Here is a 13,480-nt window from a genome sequence, read left to right as displayed (position 1 = left end):
TACGTAGTACTTCACACATAGTTTCCTTCTTTTACATGTTAGTCATTTAGCAGACACTCTTATCCAGAGTGACTTACAGTTAGTACATTCATCTCCAGATAGCTAGGTGGGACAAACACATATCACAGGCATAGAAATTTTTCATTTTTCCTCAATAAAGTAGAATCAGAGCTGCGGGGGTCAAGTGGATTATTTATCACTATGGTATCTCCTGTATAATATTTATCACTATGGTATCTCCTGTATAATATTTATCACTATGGTATCTCCTGTATAATATGTATCACTATGGTATCTCCTGTATAATATTTATCACTATGGTATCTCCTGTATAACATAACCATACATCAATAAATCATTCCTACTTATCTGACTAGTTGTATTTCCACAGGGTGTATCTGGAGTGGACGGTCCTCACGGTCCCAAAGGAAACATGGTATGAACACTGTCATAATGTTATCTTACACAGATACACATCTAAAACACCCACTTTGACATGGTTAGTTACAAAACCAGAATTGGTTTATAGTGTTATAGTGTTACATTACCAAGACTCTGTCTCCAGAGAGGAGGGTAGTCTACCTTACCAAGACTCTGTCTCCAGAGAGGAGGGTAGTCTACATTACCAAGACTCTGTCTCCAGAGAGGAGGATAGTCTACATTACCAAGACTCTGTCTCCAGAGAGGACGGTAGTCTACATTACCAAGACTCTGTCTCCAGAGAGGACGGTAGTCTACATTACCAAGACTCTGTCTCCAGAGAGGAGGGTAGTCTACATTACCAAGACTCTGTCTCCAGAGAGGAGGATAGTCTACATTACCAAGACTCTGTCTCCAGAGAGGAGGGTAGTCTACATTACCAAGACTCTGTCTCCAGAGAGGAGGACAGTCTACATTACCAAGACTATGTCTTCAGAGAGGAGGGTAGTCTACATTACCAAGACTCTGTCTCCAGAGAGGAGGGTAGTCTACATTACCAAGACTCTGTCTCCAGAGAGGAGGATAGTCTACATTACCAAGACTCTATTTGTCTTCAGAGAGGAGGGTAGTCTACATTACCAAGACTCTGTCTCCAGAGAGGAGGGTAGTCTACATTACCAAGACTCTGTCTCCAGAGAGGAGGATAGTCTACATTACAAAGACTCTATTTGTCTCCAGAGAGGAGGACAGTCTACATTACCAATACTCTATTTGTCTCCAGAGAGGAGGATAGTCTACATTACCAAGACTCTATTTGTCTCCAGAGAGGAGGGTAGTCTACCTTACCAAGACTCTATTTGTCTCCAGAAAGGAGGGTAGTCTACATCACCAAGTTTCTATTTGTCTCCTGAGAGGAGGGTAGTCTACCACAGGTTATCAGTGTTTAGGATAGGTTCAGCTCTGGAGGTCAAAGGTCAAACTGTGTGCTTGTAAGCTCTAGGAGGAGTGACATCACTTATGCTGTAGGTCAGGCCAGAGACGGTAGAGAAAGCGAGACAACCCACTCCCTATTTTTTTCTGATCGGGGTGAGGCCACTCGGGCCCGCAAACGGGAGTAGTAGACCAGAGCCAGCTGGTGAGCATGCCAGGTATTATGGAGGAACAGTCAGCATGCCAGATATTATGGAGGAACAGTCAGCATGCCAGATATTATGGAGGAACAGTCAGCATGCCAGATATTATGGAGGAACAGTCAGCATGCCAGATATTATGGAGGAACAGTGATCATGCCAGGTATTATGGAGGAACAGTGAGCATGCCAGATATGGAGGAACAGTCAGCATGCCAGGTATTATAGAGGAACAGTGAGCATGCCAGGTATTATAGAGGAACAGTGAGCATGCCAGATATTATGGAGGAACAGTCAGCATGCCAGATATTATGGAGGAACAGTCAGCATGCCAGATATTATGGAGGAACAGTCAGCATGCCAGATATTATGGAGGAACAGTGATCATGCCAGGTATTATGGAGGAACAGTGAGCATGCCAGATATGGAGGAACAGTCAGCATGCCAGGTATTATAGAGGAACAGTGAGCATGCCAGGTATTATAGAGGAACAGTGAGCATGCCAGATATTATGGAGGAACAGTCAGCATGCCAGGTATTATAGAGGAACAGTGAGCATGCCAGATATTATGGAGGAACAGTCAGCATGCCAGGTATTATAGAGGAACAGTGAGCATGCCAGATATTATGGAGGAACAGTGAGCATGCCAGATATTATGGAGGAACAATGAGCATGCCAGATATTATGGAGGAACAGTGAGCATGCCAGATATTATGGAGGAACAGTCAGCATGCCAGATATTATGGAGGAACAGTGAGCATGCCAGATATTATGGAGGAACAATGAGCATGCCAGATATTATGGAGGAACAGTGAGCATGCCAGATATTATGGAGGAACAGTCAGCATGCCAGATATTATGGAGGAACAGTGAGCATGCCAGATATTATGGAGGAACAGTGAGCATGCCAGATATTATGGAGGAACAGTGAGCATGCCAGATATTATGGAGGAACAGTGAGCATGCCAGATATTATGGAGGAACAGTCAGCATGCCAGATATTATGGAGGAACAGTGAGCATGCCAGATATTATGGAGGTACAGTGAGCATGCCAGATATTATGGAGGAACAGTCAGCATACCAGATATTATGGAGGAACAGTCAGCATGCCAGATATTATGGAGGTACAGTCAGCATGCCAGATATTATGGAGGAACAGTGAGCATGCCAGATATTATGGAGGAACAGTCAGCATGCCAGATATTATGGAGGAACAGTGAGCATGCCAGATATTATGGAGGAACAGTCAGCATGCCAGATATTATGGAGGAACAGTGAGCATGCCAGATATTATGGAGGTACAGTGAGCATGCCAGATATTATGGAGGAACAGTCAGCATACCAGATATTATGGAGGAACAGTCAGCATGCCAGATATTATGGAGGTACAGTCAGCATGCCAGATATTATGGAGGAACAGTGAGCATGCCAGATATTATGGAGGAACAGTCAGCATGCCAGATATTATGGAGGAACAGTCAGCATGCCCGATATTATGGAGGAACAGTCAGCATGCCAGATATTATGGAGGTACAGTCAGCATGCCAGATATTATGGAGGAACAGTGAGCATGCCAGATATTATGGAGGAACAGTCAGCATGCCAGATATTATGGAGGAACAGTGAGCATGCCAAATTTTATGGAGGAACAGTCAGCATGCCAGATATTATGGAGGAACAGTCAGCATGCCAGATATTATGGAGGAACAGTGAGCATGCCAGATATTATGAAGGAACAGTGAGCATGCCAGATAATAGGGAGGAACAGTGATCTTAAAAAGTTTTCAATGGTAAACGGCCTGAGTAAACTATCTTATTTATCCACCATCTTTCGGTCAGGCAGTGACCCCTCCCTGTATTCCAAAATGGCGTCTCCCTGTAGCAACTCAAAGGAGGGTGATATTACCCCTAAGGTTGGTTTTACAAACTGCCCTTCTAATGGTTAATGAAGGCTCTGGGAAAGGTAATCTGGTAATCTGGTCCTAGATCAGTGTTCAGGAGGAAGTTGTGTCAGGTTGGCTGGATGTCCTTTGGGTGATGGACCATTCTTGACACACACGAGAAACTGTTGAGCGTATAAAAAAAAAACAGCAACGTTGCAGTTCTTGACACAAACCTCCTACCATACACTGTTCACGTCACTTCAATATTTTGTCTTGCCCATTCACACACAGAATGGCACACATACGTACACAATACATGTTTCAATTGTCTCAAGGCATAAAAATCATCCCCTTCATCTACACTGAGTGAAGTGGATTTAACAAGTGACATCAATAAGGGATCATAGCTTTCACCTGGATTCACCTGGTCAGTCTATGGTGTTCCTAATGTTTTGTACACTCAGTGTATATTAATATTGTACAGGGGAGAACATGTTCATTATTCAGCTCAGTACCCTAGCAACAGTACAGCCCAGGGCCCTGTTTCCCAAAAGCATCATCGTTAGAACATTCGTAGGAGCATCGTTAAATCTCAGAGATGTTTCCCAAAACCATGGTTATTAACATTGTACTTGAAGACGCTTGGAATCTAACGCCTGCCCTCAGACCACTGGTAATCTAACGCCTCAGACCGCTGGTAATCTAACGCCTGCCCTCAGACCACTGGTAATCTAACGCCTCAGACCGCTGGTAATCTAACGCCTCAGACCACTGGTAATCTAACGCCTGCCTCAGACCACTGGTAATCTAACTCCTCAGACCACTGGTAATCTAACGCCTCAGACCGCTGGTAATCTAACGCCTCAGACCACTGGTAATCTAACGCCTGCCTCAGACCACTGGTAATCTAACTCCTCAGACCGCTGGTAATCTAACGCCTCAGACCACTGGTAATCTAACGCCTCAGACCACTGGTAATCTAACGCCTCAGACCACTGGTAATCTAACTCCTCAGACCACTGGTAATCTAACTCCTCAGACCGCTGGTAATCTAACGCCTCAGACCACTGGTAATCTAAAGCCTCAGACCACTGGTAATCTAACTCCTCAGACCACTGGTAATCTAACGCCTGCCCTCAGACCACTGGTAGTCTAACGCCTCAGACCACTGGTAATCTAACGCCTCAGACCACTGGTAATCTAACGTCTGCCCTCAGACCACTGGTAATCTAACACCTCAGACCACTGGTAATCTAACGCCTCAGACCACTGGTAATCTAACGCCTCAGACCACTGGTAATCTAACGCCTGCCCTCAGACCACTGGTAATCTAACGCCTCAGACCACTGGTAATCTAACACCTCAGACCACTGGTAATCTAACACCTCAGACCACTGGTAATCTAACGCCTGCCCTCAGACCACTGGTAATCTAACGCCTCAGACCGCTGGTAATCTAACACCTCAGACCACTGGTAATCTAACGCCTCAGACCACTGGTAATCTAACGCCTCAGACCGCTGGTAATCTAACGCCTCAGACCGCTGGTAATCTAACGCCTTAGACCACTGGTAATCTAACTCCTCAGACCACTGGTAATCTAACGCCTCAGACCGCTGGTAATCTAACGCCTCAGACCGCTGGTAATCTAACGCCTCAGACCACTGGTAATCTAACTCCTCAGACCACTGGTAATCTAACGCCTGCCCTCAGACCACTGGTAATCTAACGCCTCAGACCACTGGTAATCTAACTCCTCAGACCACTGGTAATCTAACTCCTCAGACCACTGGTAATCTAACGCCTGCCCTCAGACCACTGGTAATCTAACGCCTGCCCTCAGACCACTGGTAATCTAACGACTCAGACCACTGGTAATCTAACGCCTGCCCTCAGACCACTGGTAATCTAACGACTCAGACCACTGGTAATCTAACGCCTGCCCTCAGACCACTGGTAATCTAACACCTCAGACCACTGGTAATCTAACGCCTCAGACCACTGGTAATCTAACTCCTCAGACCACTGGTAATCTAACGCCTCAGACCACTGGTAATCTAACGCCTCAGACCACTGGTAATCTAACTCCTCAGACCACTGGTAATCTAACGCCTGCCCTCAGACCACTGGTAATCTAACGCCTGCCCTCAGACCACTGGTAATCTAACGCCTCAGACCACTGGTAATCTAACTCCTCAGACCACTGGTAATCTAACGCCTCAGACCGCTGGTAATCTAACTCCTCAGACCACTGGTAATCTAACTCCTCAGACCACTGGTAATCTAACTCCTCAGACCACTGGTAATCTAACGCCTGCCCTCAGACCACTGGTAATCTAACGCCTGCCCTCAGACCCCTGGTAATCTAACACCTCAGACCACTGGTAATCTAACGCCTCAGACCACTGGTAATCTAACTCCTCAGACCACTGGTAATCTAACGCCTCAGACCACTGGTAATCTAACGCCTCAGACCACTGGTAATCTAACTCCTCAGACCACTGGTAATCTAACGCCTCAGCCCACTGGTAATCTAACGCCTGCCCTCAGACCACTGGTAATCTAACGCCTGCCCTCAGACCACTGGTAATCTAACGCCTCAGACCACTGGTAATCTAACGCCTGCCCTCAGACCACTGGTAATCTAACGCCTGCCCTCAGACCACTGGTAATCTAACGCCTCAGACCACTGGTAATCTAACGCCTCAGACCACTGGTAATCTAACGCCTCAGACCGCTGGTAATCTAACGCCTCAGACCACTGGTAATCTAACACCTCAGACCACTGGTAATCTAACGCCTCAGACCACTGGTAATCTAACGTCTCAGACCACTGGTAATCTAACTCCTCAGACCGCTGGTAATCTAACGCCTCAGACCACTGGTAATCTAACGCCTCAGACCACTGGTAATCTAACTCCTCAGACCACTGGTAATCTAACGCCTCAGACCACTGGTAATCTAACACCTGCCCTCAGACCACTAGTAATCTAACACCTCAGACCACTGGTAATCTAACGCCTCAGACCACTGGTAATCTAACGCCTCAGACCACTGGTAATCTAACACCTCAGACCACTGGTAATCTAACGCCTCAGACCACTGGTAATCTAACGCCTCAGACCACTGGTAATCTAACACCTCAGACCACTGGTAATCTAACGCCTCAGACCACTGGTAATCTAACGCCTCAGACCACTGGTAATCTAACGCCTCAGACCACTGGTAATCTAACGCCTCAGACCCACTGGTAATCTAACTCCTCAGACCACTGGTAATCTAACGCCTCAGACCACTGGTAATCTAACGCCTCAGACCACTGGTAATCTAACGCCTCAGACCACTGGCAATCTAACGCCTCAGACCACTGGTAATCTAACGCCTCAGACCACTGGTAATCTAACTCCTCAGACCACTGGTAATCTAACGCCTCAGACCGCTGGTAATCTAACGCCTCAGACCACTGGTAATCTAACACCTCAGACCACTGGTAATCTAACACCTCAGACCACTGGTAATCTAACGCCTCAGACCACTCGACCACTGGTAATCTAACGCCTCAGACCACTGGTAATCTAACGCCTCAGACCACTGGTAATCTAACGCCTCAGACCACTGGTAATCTAACGCCTCAGACCACTGGTAATCTAACACCTCAGACCACTGGTAATCTAACGCCTTAGACCACTGGTAATCTAACGCCTCAGACCACTGGTAATCTAACGCCTCAGACCGCTGGTAATCTAGCGCCTCAGATCGCTGGTAATCTAACGCCTCAGACCACTGGTAATCTAACGCCTCAGACCACTGGTAATCTAACGCCTCAGACCGCTGGTAATCTAACGCCTCAGACCACTGGTAGTCTAACTCCTCAGACCGCTGGTAATCTAACGCCTGCCCTCAGACCACTGGTAATCTAACACCTCAGACCACTGGTAATCTAACGCCTCAGACCACTGGTAATCTAACGCCTGGCCTCAGACCACTGGTAATCTAACGCCTGCCCTCAGACCACTGGTAATCTAACGCCTCAGACCACTGGTAATCTAACGCCTCAGACCACTGGTAATCTAACGCCTGCCCTCAGACCACTGGTAATCTAACGCCTGCCCTCAGACCACTCGTAGAATAGCTCAGTGCATTGTTAGATGCTGTTTTTGCCCTGCCGGCATTACTTTATACACAGAAGATCTCTGCAAAACACAGAATCACGTGGTTTATCCATCTCTCTGTGACCCGCTGATAACCTCAGAACAAAGCTGAGTACAAATACATAGTTGCCAATGTCTTTGCAATTGATACAAACAAGCAAAATACAAAAAACATGCTTCAAATGAAAAACCGAGATGACTGCATTAAATTATAAACAGTAGGCTATAGGCCTATTTCAATCATATTGAAACACATTTAATGTTCAATCAATTGAGTTCTATTTTGCTACTTGTAGTCTACTGTCTGTAATTTGTCTCAATAAATGTCATTATGTTTAGCCTAACATGTGAGCAACGATGTGCCAAATCGGTGATTTTAGTGAATTTCTATTGGGTAGGCTAAGCCAATAAGCCACCTCAACATTTGCAGCCGTAGGTAGTAATACACTACAGTATGTGGACACCTGCTCGTCCAACATCTCATTCCAAAATCATGGGCATTAATATGGAGTTGATCCCCCCCTTTTACTGCTATAACAGCCTCCACTCTTCTGGGAAGGCTTTCCACTAGATGTTGGAACATTTTTGCGAGGACTTGCTTCCATTCAACCACAAGAGTATTAGTGAGGTTGGACACTGATGTTGGGCGGTTAGGCCTGGCTCGGGGTCGGTGTTCCAATTCATCCCAAAGGAGTTTGATGGAGTTGAGGTCAGGGCTCTGTGCAGGCCAGTCAAGTTCTTCCACACGGATCTCGACAAACCATTTCTATATGGACCTCGCTTTGTGCATAGGAGCATTGTCATGTTGAAACAGGAAAGGGCCTTCCCCAAACTGTTGCCACGAAATTGTAAGCATAAAATCGTCTAGAATGTCATTGTATGCTGTAGAGTTAAGATGTCCCTTCACTGGAACGAAGGGGCCTAGCCTGAACCATGAAAAACAGCCCCATACCATTATTCCCCACCAAACTTTACCGTTGGCACTATGCATTCGGGCAGGTAGTGTTCTCCTGGCATCCGCCAAACCCAGATGAATCCGTTGGACTGCCAGATGGTGAAGCGTGATTCATTACTCAAGAGAACACATTTCCACTGCTCCAGAGTCCAATGACAGTGAGCTTTACACCACTCCAGTCAACGCTTCGCATTGCGCATGGTGATCTAAGTGATCTAAGGCTGTCATGGAAACCCATTTCATGAAGCTCTCGACGAACAGTTATTTTGCTGACGTTGCTTCCAGAGGCAGTTTGGAACTCGGTAGTGAGTGTTGCAAATGAGGACAGATCATTTTTACGCGCTACACGCTTCAGCACACGGTTGAGCCGTTCTGTGAGCTTGTGTGGCCTACAATTTCACAGCTGAGCCGATGTTGCACTTAGACTTTACCACTTCACAATAACAGAACATACAGTTGACTGGGGAAGGCCTAGCAGGGCAGAAATCTGACAAACTGGATTGTTGGCAAGGTGGCAATCTATGACGGTGCCACGTTGAAAGTCACTGAGCTCTTCCGTAAGGCCATTCTACTGACAATGTTTGTCTATGGAGATTGCATGGATGTGTACTCGATTTTATACACCTGTCAGCAACGGGTGTGGCTGAAATAGCCGAATCTACTAATTTGAATTGGTGTCCACATGCTTTTATATATACAGTGGCAAGAAAAAGTATGTGAACCCTTTGGAATTACCTGGATTTCTGCATAAACTGGTCATTAAATTAGATCTGATCTTCATCTAAGTCACAACAATAGACAAACACAGTGTGCTTTAACTAATAACACACACATTAGTGTATGTTTCTTGTCTATATTGAATACATCATTTAAACATTCACAGTGTAGGTTGGAGAAAGTATGTGAACCCCTAGGCTAATGACTTCTCCAAAAGCTAATTGGAGTTAGGAGTCAACTAACCTGGAGTCCAATCAATGAGACGAGATTGGAGATGTTGGTTTGAGCTGCCCTGCCCTATAAAAAACAATCACAAAATTTGAGTTTGCTATTCACAATAATTATTGCCTGATGTGAACCATGCATCGAACAAAAGAGATCTCAGAAGACCTAAGATTAAGAATTGTTGACTTGCATTAAGCTGGAAAGGGTTACAAAAGTATCTCTAAAAGCCTTGATGTTCTTCAGTCCACAGTAAGACAAATTGTCTATAAATGGAGAAAGTTGAGCACTGTTGCTGCTCTCCCTAGGACTGGCCGTCCTGGAAAGACGACTGCATGAGCACAGTACAGAATGCTCAATGAGGTTAAAAATAATCCTAGAGTGTCAGCTAAAGACTTACAGAAATATCTGGAACATGCTAACATCTCTGTTGACAAGTCTACGATACGTAAAACACTAAACAAGAATGGTGTTCATGGGAGGACACTACAGAAGAAGCCACTACTGTCCAAAAAAAAAATCGCTGCACGTCTGAAGTTTGCAAAAGTGCACCTGGATGTTCCACAGCGCTACTGGCAAAATATTCTGTGGACAGATGAAACTACAGTTGAGTTGTTTGGAAGGAACACACAACACTATGTGTGGAGAAAAAAGGCACCAACCATCTGTACACCAATTGTAGCTCAACAGAAGTTGGGTGATGCAACAGGACAACGACCCAGAACACAGAAGTAAATCAACAACAGAAGGGCTTCAACAGAAGAAAATACACCTTCTGGAGTGGCCCAGTCAGAGTTCTGACCTCAACCCGATTGAGATGCTGTGGCATGACCTCAAGAGAGCAGTTCACACCAGACATTCCAAGAATATTTCTGAACAAAACAGTTTTGTAAAGAGGAAGGGTCCAAAATTCCTCCTGACCATGCAAGTCTGATCCGCAACTAAAGAAAATGTTTGGTTGAGGTTATATTTGCCAAAGGAGGGTCAACGAGTTATTAAATTCAAGGGTTCACCTACTTTTCCCACCCTGCACTGTGAATGTTTACACGGTGTGTTCAATAAAGACATGAACACATATATTTGTTTGTGTGTTATTAGTTTAAGAAAACTGTGTTTGTCTATTGTCGTGACCTAGATGAAGAGCAGATCAAATTTTATGACCAATTTATGCAGAAATCCAGGTAATTCCAAAGGGTTCACATAGTTTTTCTTGCCACTATAGTGTATCTGGCGTATGTGACAATAAACATAAAAAAAAAAAATAACATATCTCTCTAGGAGCTGATCCTTTATCAGCATTGTAAAATAATTGATGTTAAGGAAAGATTTGAATGGAGAAATCCGAGACCAGCGCTCCCTTTCAATCCTTTCAGTATCGACTCCAACGACGTACTTAAAGACCGTTCCCTCTGCGTGCTGTTTTGGGAAACAAATGTTACATCTTCAGCCGTTGTAGGAAACGTGAATCGTTGAAACACTCATAAGAATAAATTCCATTGCTATCGGGGAAACCGGGCCCAGTACAGTCCAATGTCAACTATTTCTCTACTATATCAACCAGAAGTTTTTTGTATTTTTCTTTAGTACCTAAAGTACTGAGAGTAGACACTGCCATAGCTTACATTAGCCCTCTTAAACATCTCCTTAAATTGTGGAAGCATCCATCTTCTGAGTAGACAGACATACTGTAGATGTGCTCTGCTCTTAGCTATTTGTCAGATTGATGGTCTCTTTGTTTAGGGACCTCAAGGAGAGCCGGGACCACCGGGTCAGCAGGGGATCCCAGGGACACAAGTGAGTATTACAGACAGTGCACTGCATTACAGACAGTATACAGTATTACAGACAGTATACAGTATTACAGACAGTATACAGTATTACAGACAGTGTACTGCATTACAGACAGTATACAGTGTTACAGGCAGTATACAGTATTACAGACAGTATAAAGTATTACAGACAGTATACAGTATTACAGACAGTATACAGTGTTACAGACAGTATACAGTGTTACAGACAGTATACAGTATTACAGACAGTATACAGTATTACAGACAGTATACAGTGTTACAGACAGTATACAGTATTACAGACAGTATACAGTGTTACAGACAGTATACAGTAGTACAGACCGTATACAGTATTACAGACATTAACACTACCACAGACAGTATACAGTATTACAGACAGTATACAGTGTTACAGACAGTGTACTGCATTACAGACCGTATACAGTACCACAGACAGTAACACTACCACAGACAGTATACAGTATTACAGACCGTATACAGTATTACAGACCGTATACAGTGTTACAGACAGTATACAGTACCACAGACAGTATACAGTATTACAGACAGTATACAGTGTTACAGACAGTATACAGTATTACAGACAGTATACAGTGTTACAGACAGTATGCAGTATTACAGACCGTATACAGTATTACAGACCGTATACAGTAGTACAGACCGTATACAGTATTACAGACCGTATACAGTATTACAGACCGTATACAGTGTTACAGACAGTATGCAGTATTACAGACAGTATACAGTGTTACAGACAGTATACAGTGTTACAGACAGTATACAGTATTACAGACCGTATACAGTATTACAGACCGTATACAGTAGTACAGACCGTATACAGTATTACAGACCGTATACAGTATTACAGACCGTATACAGTACCACAGACAGTAACACTACCACAGACAGTATACAGTATTACAGACCGTATACAGTATTACAGACAGTATGCAGTATTACAGACAGTATACAGTGTTACAGACAGTATGCAGTATTACAGACAGTATGCAGTATTACAGACAGTATACAGTATTACAGACAGTATACAGTATTACAGACAGTATACAGTGTTACAGACAGTATACAGTATTATAGACAGTATACAGTGTTACAGACAGGAAAGGACAGACAGTTTCATCATAGCGCCTGATATTTTTTGCGAATGCTCTTGTTCGGTATTGACTGACCTTCATGTCTTAAAGTAATGATGTACTGTTGCTTCTCTTTGCTTATTTGAGCTGTTCTTGCCATAATGTGGACTTTCATAGCATTGATGTCTTCACTATTATTCTACAAGGTAGAAAATAGTAAAAATAAAGAAAAGCCCTTGAATGAATAGGTGTGTCCAGACTTTTGACTGGTTCTGTATATACAGTGCAATCTGAAAGTTTTCAGACCCTTTGACTTTTTCCACATTTTGTTACATTACAGGTTTGTTCTAAAATGGATTCAATAGATTTTTCCCATCATCAATCTACACACAATACCCCATAATTACAAAACAAAAAGAGGTTTTTAGAAATTTTTGTTCATTAATAAAAAATAAGAAACTGAAATATGACATTAACATGCTGTAAGTATTCAGACCCTTTACTCAGTGCTTTGTTGAAGCACCTTTGGCAGCGATTACAGCCTTGAGTCATCTTGGGTATGACCCTACAAGCTTGGCACACCTGTATTTGGGGAGTTTCTCCCATTCTTCTCTGCAGATCCTCTCAAGCTCTGTCAGGTTGTATGGGGAGCGTCGCTGCACAGCTATTTTCAGGTCTCTCCCAAGATGTTCGATCGGGTTCAAGTCCGGGCTCTGACTGGGCCACTGAAGGACATTCAGAGACTTGTCCCGAAGCCACTCATGGTTTGTCTTGGTTGTGTGCTTAGGGTCATTGTTCTGTTGGAATGTGAACCTTTGCCCCAGTCTGAGGTCCTGAGCGCTATGGAGCAGGTTTTCATCAAGGATCTATCTGTACTTTCCTCTGTTCATCTTTCCCTCAATTCTGACTAGTCTCCCAGTCTCTTACGCTGAAAAGCATCCCCACAACATTATGCTGCCACCACCATGCTTCAGATTGGGATGGTGCCAGTTTTCCTCCAGATGTGACACTTCACATTCAGGCCAAAGAGTTCAATCTTGGTTTCATCAGACCAGAGATTTGTTTCTCATGGTGAGAGACCTTTAGGTGCCTTTTGGCAA

General features: G+C 44.2%; 1 protein-coding gene across 1 annotated transcript in view; it reads left to right on the top strand.

Moving 5' to 3' along the window:
• The window catches only part of LOC115195250 (collagen alpha-1(XI) chain), a 181,933-nt gene that overhangs the window by 68,884 nt on the left and 99,569 nt on the right, over window positions 1-13,480 (top strand). Inside the window, exons 19-20 of the mRNA XM_029755026.1 lie at window positions 392-436; window positions 11,219-11,272. Of these exons, the coding sequence (XP_029610886.1) occupies window positions 392-436; window positions 11,219-11,272 (99 nt within the window). The remainder of the gene's footprint in view (window positions 1-391; window positions 437-11,218; window positions 11,273-13,480) is intronic.

This window comes from Salmo trutta, chromosome 6 (assembly GCF_901001165.1).
Source record: "Salmo trutta chromosome 6, fSalTru1.1, whole genome shotgun sequence".
Lineage (NCBI taxonomy): Eukaryota > Metazoa > Chordata > Actinopteri > Salmoniformes > Salmonidae > Salmo > Salmo trutta.
Note: the sequence above shows the minus strand (reverse complement) of the source record. Positions and strands in the feature narration are given on the sequence as shown.